General features: G+C 41.5%; 1 protein-coding gene across 1 annotated transcript in view; it reads right to left on the bottom strand.

Moving 5' to 3' along the window:
• Window positions 1–3,223: 3,223 nt before the first annotated feature.
• LOC115160871 (parathyroid hormone 2 receptor-like) overlaps window positions 3,224–20,348 on the bottom strand; it is a 116,232-nt gene continuing 99,107 nt past the window's right edge. The window contains exons 10-13 of the mRNA XM_029711357.1: window positions 19,100–19,194; window positions 15,557–15,695; window positions 4,039–4,080; window positions 3,224–3,821 (exon numbers count right to left, since the gene is read on the bottom strand). Of these exons, the coding sequence (XP_029567217.1) occupies window positions 3,423–3,821; window positions 4,039–4,080; window positions 15,557–15,695; window positions 19,100–19,194 (675 nt within the window). The 3' untranslated portion in view covers window positions 3,224–3,422. The remainder of the gene's footprint in view (window positions 3,822–4,038; window positions 4,081–15,556; window positions 15,696–19,099; window positions 19,195–20,348) is intronic.

Raw genomic sequence — 20,348 nt, 5'->3', positions numbered from 1 at the left:
TTACCAACTCCCTGTTATTTTCTACATGTTTACAGTCAGGAGATATGGCCTCAACAGGCCTTTACCTGTAAGTGCCCATAAACTAACTACCATTATTGATCCATTGGCCTTCTCTTGGCACCCTGTTAAATTGAGGGCCATATTTTTACAGGAACTAATATAGAATAGCTTTTGGTTTGCTTATAGCAGGGGGTTCAATTTGGCCCTTCGGTGGTTTGAGTAAAAAATAAATAAAAAAAATAAACCAAACTCAAAATACTTTAAAATGATAAAAATTAGACAGGGAGCATAAAAAAGTCAAAAAACGATGGAGAGAGGACTAATGTTTGCAAGGAAATATACAAAACATATCAGTGCAGCCCTCTGAACCTCGTTGGAGACCAAATGCGTGAAAATGAGCTTGACACCCCTGAATGGACGTGCTCATGCACATATACACTAACTAACACGATTAAACCATTTTAGCTTGTTTAGGAACTGCACAATTGAGAACCATATCTATATTGATGCATATAGGAATCAACCTTGGCTTGACTAAAATGACTTCCAGGAAATAGAACAGAATAGCCTTGTCTGTACAAACACAGTAATAGAGGTTTGATTTGATGAGACCCTCGTCTGAAAGAATGATACAGTAAATACACAATACAGACCTGAGGGAGAAAAAAAAGAGCTGTCTACAATACACAGTGAATTTACCAATCTCTATATGAGTGACAGTAATGTAAGTAACTCTAAAAGACAGAAAGAGTCGAGAACAGGGAGCAGTGAAATAACATTTATCACAAGTAAACAGAGAAGAGAACAACAAATATCACTGAGACATGACTGTAATCACTTAAGCCAACAACAAGCCAGACTCTGAGAGAAATTAGCTTTTTTAAAAGGTATTGTTCTAGACTGGATAGAACTCAGCTTGACAAGGGGAAAAACCAAATACTGTTTGTTGGCATCCAGACATCTGTTAGTCAGTCAAATGTAATTTTGGATGAAAAAAAACATGCTTTTCACAGACAGACACATGATGCAGTCAGTTCCTCTAGCCCTTAGTACTGACTTTAGCCCTCACCTCCCCTAAAGGATGGAATGTCTGATTTTCAACGACTGGGGAGTGTTTTGGTAGAGAACAAATCATATGGATAAAGCAATGAACATTTGTATTTTTTGCTTGAAAATGTCATCCCTTGGCTACAAAAAGTCAGTCCATGATTTTGTACAAAGATGAGACGTCTTTTCCTGTTTGTTGTCTTACCCCTCAACTGTGGTGTGTTTCTGTGTGTTTGAGTCTGTAGCCTGCATATAGGTATATAGGTCCACTGTATGTATCCATATAGGCCTACTGTATGTATCCATATAGGCCTACTATATGTATCCATATAGGCCTACTGTATGTATCCATATAGGCCTATTGTATGTATCTATATAGGCCTACTGTATGTATCCATAAAGACCTACTGTATGTATCTATATAGGCCTACTGTATGTATCTATATAGGCCTACTGTATGTATCTATATAGGCCTACTGTATGTATCCATATAGGCCTGCTGTATGTATCCATAAAGGCCTACTGTATGTATCCATAAAGGCCTACTGTATGTATCCATAAAGGCCTACTGTATGTATCTATATAGGCCTACTGTATGTATTCATATAGGCCTACTGTATATATCTATATAGGCCTGCTGTACAGTATGTATCCATATAGGCCTACTGTATGTATCCATAAAGGCCTACTGTATGTATCCATAAAGGCCTACTGTATGTATCTATATAGGCCTACTGTATGTATCTATATAGGCCTACTGTATGTATCCATATAGGTCCACTGTATGTTAAGGGTTTTTCCCCCCTGATTTAGATATGTTTCTGCTTATATTTTCTGACATTTTGGTAGGCTACTTGTAAGCCAACTTGTCTATAGTTCGATACATGCAACTTCTCTCTTGTCATTAATATGTTGCCCTTGAATACTAAATAAACCCTTGCTCACCAAAATAATGTCATAAATCGATAAAATGAATGCTTCAATCTAGTTGACATCGGTAAAGTTCTCGGCGTCATCTCTGCTTCTTTTGCAGAGCAGACATTTAGAGAGCGGGGAGAAAATACAATAAACCAAAAAAAAGCTGGAAAGATTTTCTGTGCAACATTTTCCAATGACATCAGTTTCACCAATTATAAGGAAATAGAAAGCTGTGAAAACGACCCAACATGTTTCTGATAAGATTTCAGTTCGGCTTGGATGCATTTTTTTATGTGGTTAAAATACTATCAGCTTTTATGACGCTGATACATTTAGCACCTCTACTACAGATGGTATCTAACTGAATATTTGCATTCTCTCACAAACTGGTCTCAGAGCATTTCATATTACTCTGTATGTATACGTTCGCGTTATACGCTAACCCATCTAATCCGACCAATACCCTACTTTGTTTTTGCCTTAAGTAACCATCTGTTTTATGTAACCATACCAAAAGTACTTTCTCAGATTTACATTTACTATGTTACATCTAGTCTATGAGACCAGGCTGCCTCTCAAGATGCTGAAATAATGAAATCATATTACTCCTGTTCCTGAGTCAAACATTTTCTGTATCATTCTACTGCAAAAAATGCTTAATTCCGCAGGAGATAATATTAAGGCTATGTGAGAGGTTATAGACCTAAAGTCAGTGTCCAGATTTCCGTTTCCATTTAACCCATCTGAACAGTAGGCTACCATTCCCTTGACTTGCCGTAGGCCTATTTGAAGTTCCTGTCTTGTGACTGTTGAATTTGTATAGCTCCTCACAATCATCACACATGGCACTGCTACCATCCTCTTTTACCACTTCATCAAATCTTTCCCAAACATTACTTTTCTGTCCCTCCCTTCTCTTTATTTTCAACTCTCCCCTTTGCAGCTTTTCTCTTATTGAATTAAACTCTGACATTGTCCTTTTTGCCTCCGTGGATGCACGTTAACTTTCTCTGCCCGTTTCCAAAAGCTTTTGGCGATTGGTGTGTAGGTTATTTGGCGCACCTACAGCTTAGGCTTAAGCACTAATTCCAGATAGCCTAAAATATTGAAAGAAAACCCTCAATGTAGCCTATAGATATAAATTGCACAAGAATGATACATTTATGGATTTTTCAAGGTATTGTTTTCTCTTTATTCAACCCGCCCGCAACCTACCCGCCCTTCATCCACACAATAATTAAGGACACTAAACCCGCCCGCCTTGCGGATATAACCGTGGGGACTGCGGGTTATGAGTCAACCCGCACAGCACTATCACGTTTGTATCTCTATGAATGAACATGCGGTTCCAAGTCTAGGGCCAGGAGTCTTTGGTCCCTATCCCAAAGGCCTGGTGTTTTTCCCAGACAAGATATATATTATTCATATTCAGGAAATCCTCCCGTCTCTCCCTTTGTCTACAGTGTCTCCTCATCATCATCTACGGTCATGCTACTATTGAGAACAGGCAGCGTCTCCTTCAGAGAGATGTCATCCACCTGCTTGGCACTGTCCTCCTCTGGTTCCTCAGGTATGGAGGGGTGGAGGCTGTCTGGGTCTGAGTTACTAATGACATAGCCAGGCAGGGTGGCATGGGTGCTGAGTGTAGGGGGTCCGTTGCTCCGGTAGACCCGGCTGGAGAAGAGGGTGGTGGATCGGGTGGCAGGGCCAATCCCGGCCAGCTGGGACTGGCTGATGGTGCTGTTGTTGAGCACTGTGAGCACCGAGCCGTAGCGGTACCTACCACACACCACCGGACCCTTCCAGTCAAACGCCAGGTTCCAACGAGTCCACGTCTTTTTGATCTCTGTCTGGACCTTTGGGGGAGATGAGGAGAGGGTGTAGGTGGGGTGGTTGAGGGAGGAAGATGGGAAGAAATAGAGAGGTAAAGGTTTTGGGGGAATCTTAGCCCTTGTTTCTCATATGTCGAAAGAACAGAGATCTAAGGAGCCGCTCTAGGGATGTTCTCAACCTAGAGATGTCTTGTGTTGAAGTTACACAACTTATACAGACTGTAAAATCCTCCGCACTCACCTCTCCATTGCAGTAGCAGTAGATGATGGATACAAAGAACCCCTGGAAGAGACAGAAGAGTGTGAGGGGAGAACCAACGTCAAAAAGAAGATCAGTTTATTTCTGGGTTGCAGGGGCTTTGCAATTCAATGTTCATATTGTAAATCAATGGAAAGTGTATAGCATTGGGGCTGCAGGTAACCTAGCAGTTAAGATCGTTGGGCCAGTAACCGAAAAGTCACTGGTTTGAATCCGAGCAGAATAGGTGAAAAAAATCTGTTGGTGTGCCCTTGATCAAGGCTCTTACAGTAACCCTAATTGCTCTGGATAAGAGCATTTGCTGTACATCGCAAAACCTTTGTCAATCTGGTGACATGTACAGTGCCTGCATTTTAAATGGATTCACCTTTTTACTGCAGTGGGCTAAATCAGGGTCACACAGAGTGATTTTTGGTAGTCTTAAACAAATCTACTTTGAAACAAAAGTATATACCTCACACACATATTTATGGGCTTAATAACAAAAGTAAGATATAAAGTAAGATATCATTTTGAGTTTGCATCCCAATATATACTGCTCAAAAAAATAAAGGGAACACTTAAACAACACATCCTAGATCTGAATGAAATAAATAATCTTATTAAATACTTTTTTCTTTACAGAGTTGAATGTGCTGACAACAAAATCACACAAAAATAATCAATGGAAATCCAATTTATCAACCCATGGAGGTCTGGATTTGGAGTCACACTCAAAATTAAAGTGGAAAACCACACTACAGGCTGATCCAACTTTGATGTAATGTCATTAAAACAAGTCAAAATGAGGCTCAGTAGTGTGTGTGGCCTCCACGTGTGACCTCCCTACAACGCCTGGGCATGCTCCTGATGAGGTGGCGGATGGTCTCCTGAGGGATCTCCTCCCAGACCTGGACTAAAGCATCCGCCAACTCCTGGACAGTCTGTGGTGCAACGTGGCGTTGGTGGATGGAGCGAGACATGATGTCCCAGATGTGCTCAATTGGATTAAGGTCTGGGGAACGGGCGGGCCAGTCCATAGCATCAATGCCTTCTTCTTGCAGGAACTGCTGACACACTCCAGCCACATGAGGTCTAGCATTGTCTTGCATTAGGAGGAACCCAGGGCCAACCGCACCAGCATATGGTCTCACAAGGGGTCTGAGGATCTCATCTTGGTACCTAATGGCAGTCAGGCTACCTCTGGTGAGCACATGGAGAGCTGTGTGGCCCCCCCAAAGAAATGCCACCCCACACCATGACTGACCCACCGCCAAACCGGTCATGCTGGAGGATGTTGCAGGCAGCAGAACGTTCTCCACGGCGTCTCCAGACTCTGTCACATCTGTCACATGTGCTCAGTGTGAACCTGCTTTCATCTGTGAAGAGCACAGGGCGCCAGTGGCGAATTTGCCAATCTTGGTGTTCTCTGGCAAATGCCAAATGTCCTGCACGGTGTTGGGCTGTAAGCCAAACCCCCACCTGTGGACATTGGGCCCTCATACCACCCTCATGGAATCTGTTTCTGACCGTTTGAGCAGACACATGCACATTTGTGGCCTGCTGGAGGTCATTTTGCAGGGCTCTGGCAGTGCTTCTCCTGCTCCTCCTTGCACAAAGGCGGAGGTAGCGGTCCTGCTGCTGGCTTGTTGCCCTCCTACAGCCTCCTCCACGTCTCCTGATGTACTGGCCTGTCTCCTGGTAGCGCCTCCATGCTCTGGATACTACGCTGACAGACACAGCAAACTTTCTTGCCACAGCTCGCATTGATGTGCCATCCTGGATGAGCTGCACTACCTGAGACACTTGTGTGGGTTGTAGACTCCGTCTCATGCTACCACTAGAGTGAAAGCACCGCCAGCATTCAAAAGTGACCAAAACATCAGCCAGGAAGCATAGGAACTGAGAAGTGGTCTGTGATCCCCACCTGCAGAACCACTCCTTTATTGGGGGTGTCTTGCTAATTGCCTATAATTTCCACCTGTTGTCTATTCCATTTGCACAACAGCATGTGAAATGTATTGTCAATCAGTGTTGCTTCCTAAGTGGACAGTTTGATTTCACAGAAGTGTGATTGACTTGGAGTTACATTGTGTTGTTTAAGTGTTCCCTTTATTTTTTTGAGCAGTGTATTACACTTTATATACATCACAGAAGACTGAAATATAACCAAACCGTTTGTCTGATTTAAAAAAATTATCTTTATTAATTATGAAATTATGAAAAATATGAATAACATTCCACCCATGAGGCCAAAGACGGCGCTTTTGGTCATCGACTGCAGGAAAGAGGAAGATGTAGATTTTGTCACAATAACCCAGAATGTCAAAGTGGAATTATGCTATAAGACATTTTTACAAATTATTAATAAAAAATTAAAAGCTAAAATGTCTTGAGTCAATGAGTACTCAACCCGTTTGTTATTACAAACCTAAATAACTCCAGGAGTAGAAAATTGCTTAATTAGTCAGATTGCATGGAGTTGCATGGACTACTGTAACTCTGTGTGCAAAATTGGTATTTAACATGATTTTTTAATGACTGCCCAATGCATACAATTATCTGTAAGGTCCCTCAGTCGAGCACTGACTTTCAAGCACAGATTCAATGACAAAGTTTGAGGTTTTCTAATGCCTTGCAAAGGGCACCTACTGGTAGAATATAAAAAGCAGACATTGAATATCCCTTTGAGCATGGTGAAGTTATTAATTACACTTTGGTTGGTGTATCAATACACCCAGTCACTACAAAGACACATACAAATATTCCAAAACATGCATCCTGTTTGCAGGCACTAAAGTAATACTGCAAAAATAATGACAAATAAATGTCCTTTTTATCCTGAATACAAAGCATTAAGTGCGGGGCAAATTCAACGCAACACATACAGTGCCTTTGGAAAGTATTCAGACCCATTTACTTTTTCCCAATTTTTTTACATTACAGCCTTATTGTAAAATGGATTTCAAAAATAATACATTCTCAGCAATCTACACACAATACTCCATAAAGACAAAGCGAAAACAGTTTTTTCAGAAAGTTTAGCAAATTTATAAATTTACAAAAACAGAAATACCTTATTTAAATAACTGTTCTGACCCTTTGCTATGAGACTCGAAATTGAGCTCAGGTGCAACCTGTTTCCACTGATCATCCTTGAGATGTTTCTACAACTTGATTGGAGTCCACCTGTGATAAATGGTAAGTTCAATTGATTGGACATGATTTGGAAAGGCACACACCGGTCTATACAAGGTTTCAAAATTAACAGTTCATATCAGAGAAGAAAAACAAGCCTTGAGGTCGAAGGAATTGTCCGTAGAGTTCTGAGACAGGATTGTGTCGAGGCACAGACCTGGGGAAGGGTACCAAAACTTTTCTGCAGCATTGACGGTCCCCAAGAACACAGTGGCCCCCATCATTCTTAAATGGAATCAGTTTGGAACTACCGAGACTTTTCCTAGAGTTAGCCACCCGGTCAAACTGAGAAGGGCCTTGGTCAGTGAGGTGACCAAGAACCCAATGGTCACTCTGACAGAGCTCTAGAGTTCCTCTGTGGCGATGGGAGAACCTTCCAGACAGACAGCCATCTCTGCAGCACTCCACCAATCAGGCTTTTATGGGAGAGTGGCCAGACGGAAGCCAAGCCTCAGTAAAAGGCACTTGACAGTCCACCAAAAGGCACCTAAAGACTCTCCGACAATGAGAAACAAGATTTTCTGGTCTGATGAAACCAAGATTGAACTCTTTGGCCTGAATGCCAAGCGTCATGTCTGGAGGAAACCTGTCACCATCCCTACGGTGAAGCATGGTGGTGGCAGCATCATTCTGTAGGGATGTTTTTCAGCGGCAGGAACTGGGAGCCTAGTCAGGATCGAGGGAAAGATGAACGGAGCAAAGTACAGAGAGATCCTAGATGAAAACCTGCTCAGGACCTCAGACTGGGGTGAAGGTTCACAATCCAACAGGACAACGGCCCTAAGCACACAGCCAAGACAGGAGTGGCTTCGGGACAAGTCTGTGAATGTCCTTGAGTGGTCCAGCCAGAGCCTGGACTTGAACCCGATCGAACATGTCTGGAGAGACTTGAAAATAGATGTGCAGCGATGCTCCCCATCCAACCTGACAGAGAGTGAGAGGATCTGCAGAGAAGAATGGGAGAAACTCCCCAAATAGAGGAATGCCAAGCTTGTAGCATCATACCCAAGAAGACTCGAGGCTGTAATTGCTGCCAAAGGTGCTTCAACAAAGTATTGAGCAAAGGGTCTGAATACTTATGTAAATGTGACATTTCAGGTTTTATTTTTGATAAATTAACACACATTTCTAAAAACCTTTTTGCTTTGCCATTATGGGGAATTGTGTGTAGATTGAGGGTAAAAAATTATTTAATACATTTTACGATATTACTGTAACGTAACAAAATGTTGAAGAAGTCAAGGGGTCTGAATACTTTCCGAAGGCACTGTAACTGAGTACCACTCCTCATACTTTCAAGCATGGTGGTGGCTGCATCATGTTATGGGTATGCTTGTCACAGTTTTGACTTAAAATCGGCTTGAAAATATATGGCAAGACCAGAAAATGGCTGTCTAGCAATGATGAACAAGTAACTTGACAGAGTTTGAATAATTTTAAAAAGAACAAATGGGCAAATATTTTACAATCAAGGATTGTACAATATTTAAGAGCTGTAATCACTGCAAAGGTGGTTTTAACTCAGGCGGATGAATACTTATCTAATCAAACTATATTAGTGTTTTATTTTTCATTGATCGATTTTCACATTAGAGTATTTTGTGTAGATTGTTGCCAAAAAATGACAATTTAATCCATTTTAATCCCACTTTGTAACACAACAAAATGTGGTAAAGTCATGGGGAGAGAATACTTTCGAAAGGCACTGTATTCCAGGGGGGAAAAGTGCCCTTCTCCCCTTTATTCTCTCTCTATTCAACATAACACAGACTTCTGAAATGCCATAAGAATGCATGAGATGTTTTGATATGATTCATATGTTTATTTCAACCTTCTTTTCTCAAATCATTATTTATAAGAATCAATCATAAGAAAAGGTCTTGCATTGATCGGCATCCCTTCTGCTATATCTCACAGCCTATTATATCTGTCCATCTCTTTCAAATCTCCCCCTTTTCTCCACTCTTGCTTTCTTTGTGTAAGCAGCAGCACCCTTTTGCTCTCTGTTAAGGTTGCAGATCTATTGCAGTGGTTGGCTTTGCTGTAGACAGAGCCGAGGCAGGCATGCCTAGTAAGGAGAGAACACTAAACTTGCAAAGAACACATGGTGTAATTTACACTCCTTTATCTCATCAACACATTGAGCTGATAAATAAAGAAACGGAATGATGAGTAAAACTAAAATATTGTCACACTGTTAGTTCTCTGCTGCCAATGCCTGGAACAAACTGCAAAAATCACTAAAGCTGGAGACTCTTACCTCCCTCACCAGCTTTAAGCACCAGCTGTCAGAGCAGCTCACAGATCCCTGTACATAGCTCATCTGTAAATTAGCCCATCCAATCTACCTCATCCCCATACTGTATTTATTTATTTATCTTGCTCCTTTGCACCCCAGTATCTCTACTTGCACATATATCTTCTGCACATCCTACCATTCCAGTGTTTAATTGCTATATTGTAATTACTTCGCCACCATGGCCTATTTATTGCCTTACCTCTCTTATCCTACCTCATTTGCACATGCTGTATATATATTTTTCTACTGCATTATTGATTGTATGTTTGTTTATTCCATGTGTAACTCTGTGTTGTTGTACAGTGAGGGAAAAAAGTATTTTATCCCCTCCTGATTTTGTACGTTTGCCCACTGACAAAGAAATGATCAGTCTATAATTTTAATAGTAGGTTTATTTGAACAGTGAGACAGAATAACAAAAACAAAAAAATCCAGAAAAATGCATGTCAAAAATGTTATAAATTGATTTGCATTTTAATGAGGGAAATAAGTATTTGACCCCTCTGCAAAACATGACTTAGTACTTGGTGGCAAAACCCTTGTTGACAATCACAGAGGTCAGACGTTTCTTGTAGTTGGCCACCAAGGAGGGATTTTGTCCCATTCCTCTTTGCAGATCTTCTCCAAGTCATTAAGGTTTCGAGGCTGACGTTTGGCAACTCGAACCTTCAGCTCCCTCCACAGATTTTCTATGGGATTAAGGTCTGGAGACTGGCTAGGCCACTCCAGGACCTTAATGTGCTTCTTCTTGAGCTACTCCTTTGTTGCCTTGGCCGTGTGTTTTGGGTCATTGTCATGCTGGAATACCCATCCACGACCTATTTTCAATGACCACAACACTTTTACCCAGTTGTCCTCTGAATCATTCAGATGTTCATTGGCAAACTTCAGACGGGCATGTATATGTGCTTTCTTGAGCAGGGGGACCTTGCGGGCGCTGCAGGATTTCAGTCCTTCACGGCGTAGTGTGTTACCAATTGTTTTCTTGGTGATTATGGTCCCAGCTGCCTTGAGATCATTGACAAGATCCTCCCGTGTAGTTCTGGGCTGATTCCTCACCATTCTCATGATCATTGCAACTCCACGAGGTGAGATCTTGCATGGAGCCCCAGGCCGAGGGAGATTGACAGTTATTTTGTGTTTCTTCCATTTGCGAATAATCACACCAACTGTTGTCACCTTCTCACCAAGCTGCTTGGCGATGGTCTTGTAGCCCATTCCAGCCTTGTGTAGGTCTACAATCTTGTCCCTGACATCCTTGGAGAGCTCTTTTGTCTTGGCCATGGTGGAGAGTTTGGAATCTGATTGATTGATTGCTTCTGTGGACATGTGTCTTTTATACAGGTAACAAGCTGAGATTAGGAGCACTCCCTTTAAGAGTGTGATCATTTCTTTGTCCGTGGGCAAACGTACAAAATCAGCAGGGGATCAAATACTTTTTTCCCTCACTGTATGTGTCGAACTGCTTTGCTTTATCTTGGCCAGGTCGCAGGTCGCAGTTGCAAATGAGAACTTGTTCTTATATTTCCCTCACTAACTTTAAACATCAGCTATCTGAGCAGCTAACCGATCACTGCAGCTGTACATAGTCCATCTGTAAATAACCCACCCAATCTACCTACCTCATCCCATACTGTTTTTATTTACTTTCTGCTCTTTTGCACACCAGTATCTCTAATTGCATATCATCATCTGCTTATTTATCACTCCAGTGTAAATCTGCTAAATTGTAATTACTTCGCTACCATGGCCTATTTATTGCCTACCTCCTCACTCCATTTGCACACACTGTATATAGACTTTCTTTTTTCTATTGTGTTATTGAATGTACGCTTGTTTATTCCATGTGTAACTCTGTGTTTGTAACTTGTTGTTTGTGTCGCACTGCTTTGCTTTATCTTGGCCAGGTCACAGTTGTAAATGAGAACTAGTTCTCAACTAGCTTACTTGGTTAAATAAAGGTGACATAAAAATAAAAACTAGCCTACCTGGTTAAATAAAGGTGAAGTAAAATAAAATAAATGATTCTCTCCAAATTGTATGGCCTGGCTGGGTATATAAACCACAGGATCATTCTCAAACGTACAATATTAAATGGGCGGCAGGTAGCTTAGCGGTTAAGAGTGTTGGGCCAGTCCCTGGTTCAAATCCCGAGCCGACTAGGTGAGAAATCTGTCATTGTGCCTTTGAGCAAGGCACGTAACCCTAATTTCTCATGTAAGTCACTCTGGATGAGGGTGTCTGCTAAATGACTAATCTTTTAATGTACGAAGGTTTCCACACTTCATATTGTGCTGTATGAAGAATAATGCCTCAGGGTAATGCAGCTATGATGCATGTAGAAACCGGAAGAAAACTAATGCCCTTTGCTAACTGGAGACAAGGGAAGGGAAAGATATTACAAAACACATCACAAACAAAAAAACAATGGGAGGAAAGCTTTTATCCTCTGGGCACTTCCATAGAAAGACTACCAGAGAAATAAGACCGTTCTGCATTGTGCGAGGAAAGCCACGCTTTGTAGTAAAATAAAGTGTTGTTCCTTTTGCCTGAAGAACTACTATTAAAGATATAACAAAGAGGCTAAGATGCAATGAGCAGCTTATGAGGATTAACCAGAGATTTCTAATAATGCAGCTACGAAGCTGTCAGACGTAGCATTGCTCGTTAAAACAACAGTTTGGTGTCTCTATAATGAGCCACTTAAATCATTCAATTCAAAAGCATAAAAGTATGTTTTGAAGCTGAAATATTTTATTAGTAGAATGAGATGAAAACGCTTGGTGGTGAGCCACTACTGAGGGGTCCTACACACTATTACACTGTCTGGCACAGCTGTGATAAACTGACTGAAAACAGAAGGCTCTCATGTCTAACAGAGTAAAGCTGAGTGAATTTACCAAGAAGGCATTGAATGTTCCTGAGTGGCCTAGTTACAGGTTTGACTTAAATTGGCTTAAATCTATGGCAAGACTTGAAAATGGCTGTCTAGCAATGATCAACAAGTAACTTGACAGAGCACATGAAAAAGGCACATGAAAGCCCGCTTGGAGTTAGACAAAAGGCACCTAAAGACTCTCTGACAATGAGAAACAAGATTTTATGGCCCACTTTTTCAGCGAAAGGAACTGGGAGACTAGTCAGGATCGAGAGAAAGCTGAACGGAGCAAAGTAGAGAGAGAGCCTAGATGAAAACCTGCTCAAGAGCACTCAGGACCTCAGACTGGGGCGAAGGTTCACCTTCCAACAGGACATTACCCTAAGCACACAGCCAAGACAACGGAGAAGTGGCTTCGGAACAAGTCTCTGAATGCCCTTGAGTGGTCCAGCCAAAGCCTGGACTTGAACCCGATCGAACATCTTGACTTGAAAATAGCTGTGCAGCGATGCTCCCCATCCAACCTGACAGAGCTTGAGAGGATCTGCAGAGAAGAATGGGAGAAACTACCCAAATAAAAATGTGCCAAGATTATAGCATCATACCCAAGAAGACGTGATGCTCTGATTGCTGCCAAAGGTGCTTCAACAAAGTACTGAGTAAAGGGTCTGAATACTTATGTAAATGTGATATTTTTGGTTTTAATTTCTAAAAACCTGATTTTGCTTTGTCATTATGTGGTATTGTGTATAGATTGATGAGGAGAAAAACTGATTTAATACATTTTACGATATGACTAACGTAACAAAATGTCAAAAAGGTCAAGGGGTCTGAATACTTTCTGAAGGCACTGTAACTGAGTACCACTCTTCATACTTTCAAGCATGGTGGTGGCTGCATCATGTTATAGGTATGCTTGTCATTGGGACTAGAGTTTTTTAGGATAAAAAGAAAAGGAGCTAAGCATAGGCAAAGTCCTAGAGGAAAACCTGGTTCAGTCTGCTTTCCAACAGACATTGGGAGACAAATCCTCCTTTCAGCAGGACAATAACCTAAACCGCTAGTCTTAATATACACTTGAGTTACTTACCAAGACGGCATTGACCTAGTTACAGCTTTGACTTAAATCGGTTTGAAAATCTATGGCAAGACCAGAAAATGGCTGTCTAGCAATGATCAACAAGTAACTTGACAGAACTTGAAGAATTTAAAAAGAACAAATGGGCAAATATTGTACAATCCAGGTTTACAAAGTTCTTAGAGACTTACCCAGAAAGATTAAGAGCTGTAATCACTGCCAAAGGTGATTTTAACATGTTTTAACGCAGGCGGTTGAATACTTATCTAATCAAACTATATTAGTGTTTCATTCATCGATTTTCACATTGAAGTATTTTGTGTAGATTGTTGCCAAAAAATGACAATTAAATCCATTTTAATCCCACTTTGTAACACAACAAAATGTGGAAAAGTCATGGGGTGTGAATACTTTCGAAAGGCACTGTATTCAAGGGGGGAAAAGTGCCCTTCTCCCCTTTATTCTCTCTCTATTCAACATAACACAGGCTTCTGAAATGCCATAAAAATGCGTGAGATGTTTTGATATGATTCATATGCCTATTCATATGCCATATGACAGACAGAGTGAAGCTGATCTGTCACTAGCACTTGGTCCAGAGAAGGACCTTCCCTGTCTTTATTGGCCTCAGCTAGACTCGGCTAGACAGGCAGATGAAGATAAAGTAGCAGGAGGGAAGGGAATCTCCCCACCTGCCTGAGGTTCAGGCTCTCAACTGTAGTAGACCCTATCATTCGCCCCAACGGAGCGAATGATACGTAGCGAATGCTACACAGTAAAGTAGCTTTCACTGGTTCAGGTCAAACTCCTGTTCCAACTTATTTTCATGGGATGCTTTCTTTAAAAATGGGATCCTATTTCATTTAATTGGATACTGTTATATCAGCTTTCGTAGCTACATGTACATTCAACCTTGAGGACCGGTTCTATTGTAGAATTCAAACTGTCTTCAAGAAAAAGAAAATGTGTAATATTTTTCCCTCATTTAATTTTGCCATTTGGCTATTAAACTTTCAGGATATAGTGGCTTATTCTGCCACATTAGTAGTTATAGTAACTATTATGAGCTAGGCCTACAGAACACAGTAAACACCATCTTCCATTCACAGTGGATGCTATTCAAAAGGAATTATTTAGTACAGAATGTGATTATATGTGCCAAAAGAGGGTGGGACCCATATGTTATTGACACCACATTTTAGCCATTCTCATCCAGAGTGACTAACAGTGAGTGTATAATTGTTCATACTTTTGTATTTGTCCCCTTTGGGAATAGAGCCCATAACCCTAGCGTTGCAAGCGCCATGTTCTACCCAACCGAGCCACACAGGACTTATCATATGATTCAGAGCCCATTATTAGCATTACCTGTGGGCCAGGGTTACTGTAAGTGTTGCTACTAGAGTGCACTAAAGCAGCCTCTATCTTATCAGTCCTAGTAGATTGGGCTTTCTTCAGGGAGAGGAATGTAGGACTAGAATAGAATAAGCGTAATCTTTCACTATCACCTCAGTAGGAGTGTCTCTAGTAGAAACACATTCTCCTCGTTTTCCCCCAGGTACTGTATAATTTCTCATACAGGTCTAGACAGTGAGGGCCAGGGAGAGCCAAGGACAAAGCTGATAATATAGAAAGTACAGTAGCAATCAGTTGTATTGATCCTCTCCCAATGCTTCTGGCAGAGTTTTGAATCGATTAAGTGTCACCGACCTGTGGTGATAGATAAAAGTAGGGTTGAAGAAGCTAAATCATAATTTCATTTCCTGATTATTTGTGATGAATGTTGGTGTGACTTGGCCACAAACAGCCTCACTTCCCTCAGGTGACAAATTATGTTTACAGGATAAAGTTCAAGGAGTGTTGGAGAGTAAAGTTCTCCCTGAAGTTATTGAAGTCTCCCTGAAGTTGAAAAAAATGTCTTCAACAATATAAGTGTAAAACACAAAAACAAAGTAAAAGTATGCAAGCTTGATAACCCTGTGGGTTGTGTAGCAAATACATGTTTTACCTCATATCATACATGGCAAGTTCAAATGTAACAAATGACTAATTTTCAAAAGATAGTTACCTGGAAGGAGTTGAAGAAGAGCTCGAAGTACATCCTGACCTCCCAGCTGAGGCCTTGGAAGGTGTGAGGCATCCCCACAAACACAATGTAGTGGACCCCAAACACCAGCACCAGCACTAGGGTGGACTTAGCCAGCTTCCTGTGGGTACAGACAAAAACGGAGGTTTGGAGGGGATCAGTTTGAGCAAGACAAGACGAGATGTAGAATTGCTGAATCTTTATCTCATAATATGTCATTATTTGGGATGGAAGGTGATCAGTAATTGTGCGCAGTCCGACTCCAATGCAGTTGTTTTTCTCACAAAAACAAAGGCTGAACATCACCAGTCTTTACATCACAGTGGATTCAGTCATGACATCGACACTCACCAACAACTCCCTGTTTAATAATGAACAGTGTTTCAAGTTTCACAGATGGCCATTAGTCATTTCACATTTGCTGCCTTCTGATCTCCTCTCCAGAGGGGTCTCTGGTGGTTCTTCCCCTCAGATCTGATCTGCATTAGTTATCTATCCAACCAATCTCCTGATCCATCAGTGAAAATGCCAATAAGCAACAAAATCTACCGGTAATTATAAAGCATTTTTAAATGGCATGTAGGCCGACGTTCTGAACGAAGAAGGATGTAAATGGGGTGTAAATGGCACATTTAGTTCAGTGCCTCGTATCATCTGCCATCATCAGTCATGCTACAGTTCAGTGAACACATGACTGACTCGCACAGCAGGGTTGACAGTCTCCAGCAGAGTGATGTTATCTGCGTGTGTGTGTTGTGCCTGTACATGTGTGTAAACGTGCGTGTGTGTGCCTGTGCGCTCCTGTGTGGGTGTACATCGGCGTCAATGCCTGTGTGTGCAAACGTGAGACATCCCTGGCATCATGTCAGCTGTTAACCAGCCACCTGGTGCCCAGCACTGCGGTACGCTGCTCAGCAGGGGAGGAGAGGCAGAACCAATTGATCACTGACTATTATTAAGCCTAGCAGTGACGTGGGGTTTGGCCCAACTGCGACCCTGGTGGAAACACTCTGGATCAGTCCCAAATGGCATCCTCTTCCCATTATAGTTCACTACTTTTGACCAGAGCCGTATGGGCCCTTGGCCAAAAGTGGTTGACTATATAGGGAATACTAGAGTGCCATTTGAGATGCACCCTCTGAATGAACCACTGAATAACTATTACCTCCCCAACACACAGCCCTATCATTACAGCGGCTTGTTTTTTTACCATCATGGGTAATAACAACAAGGCTGATGAGTACATTTTCTAAATATAAGGATATAGTTAGTACAGGAATTCAACGTCCAAATATTATATGGATAAAATCATAAGGCTTTGGCCAGGGGCAGACTTTCTCAAAGCATAATGTTCAATTAAACTTAATTGATTGGGTAAAATACACACTGGTACCATAAGTTCCCTGAGGCCTAGAATAAAGAAGTTAAAGGCATGGACCTTGCCTGAGGCATGCTCTTCTGTATGCTTTATGGCATATCATCCCATGTTGTAATGTTAAGGAGGCACATAGGAGATTTCAGACAGAACATGAATTGTAAACTAGAGGCAAGACATTTTACACCCTAGACAAAATGTACACCTACAGTGGGGGAAAAAAAGTATTTGATCCCCTGCTGATTTTGTACGTTTGCGCACTGACAAAGAAATGATCAGTCTATAATTTTAATGGTAGGTTTATTTGAACAGTGAGAGACAGAATAACAACAAAAAAATCCAGAAAAACGCATGTCAAAAATGTTATAAATTGATTTGCATTTTAATGAGGGAAATAAGTATTTGACCCCCTCTCAATCAGAAAGATTTCTGGCTCCCACGTGTATTTTATACAGGTAACGAGCTGAGATTAGGAGCAAAGTGTTCCTAACCGCAGCTTGTTACCTGTATAAAAGACACCTGTCCACAGAAGCAATCAATCAATCAGATTCCAAACTCTCCACCATGGCCAAGACCAAAGAGCTCTCCAAGGATGTCAGGGACAAGATTGTAGACCTACACAAGGCTGGAATGGGCTATAAGACCATCGCCAAGCAGCTTGGTGAGAAGGTAACAACATTTGGTGCGATTATTCGCAAATGGAAGAAACACAAAAGAACTGTCAATCTCCCTCGGCCTGGGGCTTCATGCAAGATCTCATCTCATGGAGTTGCAATGATCATGAGAATGGTGAGGAATCAGCCCAGAACTACACGGGAGGATCTTGTCAATGATCTCAAGGCAGCTGGGACCATGGTCACAAAGAAAACAATTGGTAACACACTACGCCGTGAAGGACTGAAATCCTGCAGCGCCCGCAAGGTCCCCCTGCTCAAGAATACATACACATGCCCGTCTGAAGTTTGCCAATGAACATCTGAATGACTCAGAGGACAACTGGTGAAAGTGTTGTGGTCAGATGAGACCAAAATGGAGCTCTTTGGCATCAACTCAACTCGCCGTGTTTGGAGGACGAGGAATGCTGCCTATGACCCCAAGAACACCATCTCCACCGTCAAACATGGAGGTGGAAACATTATGCTTTGGGGGTGTTTTTCTGCTAAGGGGACAGGACAACTTCACCGCATCAAAGGGACGATGGACGGGGCCATGTACCGTCAAATCTTGGGTGAGAACCTTCTTCCCTCAGCCAGGGCATTAAAAATGGGTCGTGGATTGGCATTCCAGCATGACAATGACCCAAAACACACGGCCAAGGCAACAAAGGAGTGGCTCAAGAAGGAGCACATTAAGGTCCTGGAGTGGCCTAGCCAGTCTCCAGACCTTAATCCTATAGAAAATCTGTGGAGGGAGCTGAAGGTTGGAGTTGCTAAACGTCAGCCTCGAAACCATAATGACTTGGAGAAGATCTGCAAAGAGGAGTGGGACAAAATCCCTCCTGAGATGTGTGCAAACCTGGTGGCCAACTACAAGAAACATCTGACCTCTGTGATTGCCAACAAGGGTTTTGCCACCAAGTACTAAGTCATGTTTTGCAGAGGGGTCAAATACTTATTTCCCTCATTAAAATGCAAATCATTTTCAAAAATTTTTGACATGCTTTTTTCTGGATTTTTTTGTTGTTATTCTGTCTCTCACTGTTCAAATAAACCTACCATTAAAATTATAGACTGATAATTTCATTGTAAGTGGGCAAATGTACAAAATCAGCAGGGGATCAAATACTTTCCCCCCTCACTGTATCAAGTTATTTTCAAAAGGGAACATGAAAGGAAGAACAAAAGGTCAAATCAAATACAAAACAAAATGCAGAGCGGTGTAAATATCTCAAATGTGCAACTCTGCAGCCTAAAACACATTGTGCATTTAGAAATAATTCAAGGTAGAATGCCTTCTTTACAGTTGACTTTCATTGTGAAATTCAATTTCACATTTGAATCCATAGAGATTCAAATAACTAGTAGGTCCTTACAGACATCTTACAGAAATATTTGCACTAACTGTAAATCGCTATGGATAAGAGGTCTGCTAAATGACTAAAATGTAAATGTAAATCTTTGCCAATGTCACTGTGACATTGATCTACCCACCTGTACTGTTTTCTTGTGTCGTATCTCCCTGCATTGGTCTCCCTGATCTTTGTCGCCAGCACTCGCACAATGTTCACAAAAAGGATAAAGTTGAGCTGAAAAGACAATTGGAAAAAGTTCTAATTAGCCGAGCCAGAGATACTAGACACTTCATTGCAGAGAGTACAACTCCTCTGCTTGAAACTAATTGCCTCACTTCTTTAATCTCGTCTCAATTCCCTACATTCTTGAGCTCTATCTGAAAAGCCTATTTTCTTAGCACTTAATATCTCTTCATAATCCTATTATAGAGAAAATGGGTTTAACTGTTAGGAGGCAGTTGATAGATTATAGACCATACAGTGGCTACACTGAAAACACAGGTTCTATCTACCATGTTAATGTACAGTGCAGTACCTTCGGAAAGTATTCAGTCCCCTTGACTTTTTCACGTTACAGCCTTATTATAAAATTTATTAAATCGTTCATTTTTTTCCTCATCAATGCACACACAATACCCCATAATGACAAAGTAAAAACAGGTTTTTAGAAATGTTTGCAAATATATGAAAAAAATAATGGAAATATCACATTTATATAAGAATTAAGACTCTTTACTCAGTACTTTGTTGAAGCACCTTTGGAAACAATCAGAGCATCAAGTCTTCTTGGGTATGATGCTATAAGCTGTATTTGGGGAGTGTCACCCATTAATACACCTGTATTTGGGGAATGTCACCCATTCAGCATCACTGCACAGCTATTTTCAAGACTCTCCAGAGATGTTCAATTGGGTTCAAGTCCAGGCTCTGGTTGGGCCACTCAAGGACACTCAGAAACTTGTACCGAAGCCACTCCTGCTTTGTCTTGGCTGTGTGCTTAGTTGTTGTCCTGTTGGAAAGTGAACCTTCGCCCAAGTCATAGGTCCTGAGCGCTCTGGAGCAGGTTTTCACCAAGGATCTCTCTATACTTTGCTCCGCTAATATTTTCCTCAATCTTGACTAGTCTCCCAGTCCCTGCCGCTGAAAAACATCCCCACAGCATGATGCTGCCACCACCATGCTTCACCGTAGGAATGGTGCCAGGTTTCATCCAGACCAGGCCAAAGGAGTTCAATTTTGGTTTCATTACACTAGAGAATCTTGTTTCTCATGGTCTGAGAGTCTGAAGGTGCCTTTTGGCAAACTCCAAGTGGGCTGTCATGTGCCTTTTACTGAGGACTGGCTTCCGTCTGGCCACTCTCCCATAAAGGCCTGATTGGTGGAGTGTT

The sequence above is a fragment of the Salmo trutta genome, chromosome 24, assembly GCF_901001165.1.
Source record: "Salmo trutta chromosome 24, fSalTru1.1, whole genome shotgun sequence".
Lineage (NCBI taxonomy): Eukaryota > Metazoa > Chordata > Actinopteri > Salmoniformes > Salmonidae > Salmo > Salmo trutta.
The sequence above is the reverse complement of the archived record's forward strand: the minus strand, read 5'-3'. Positions and strand labels throughout refer to the sequence as shown.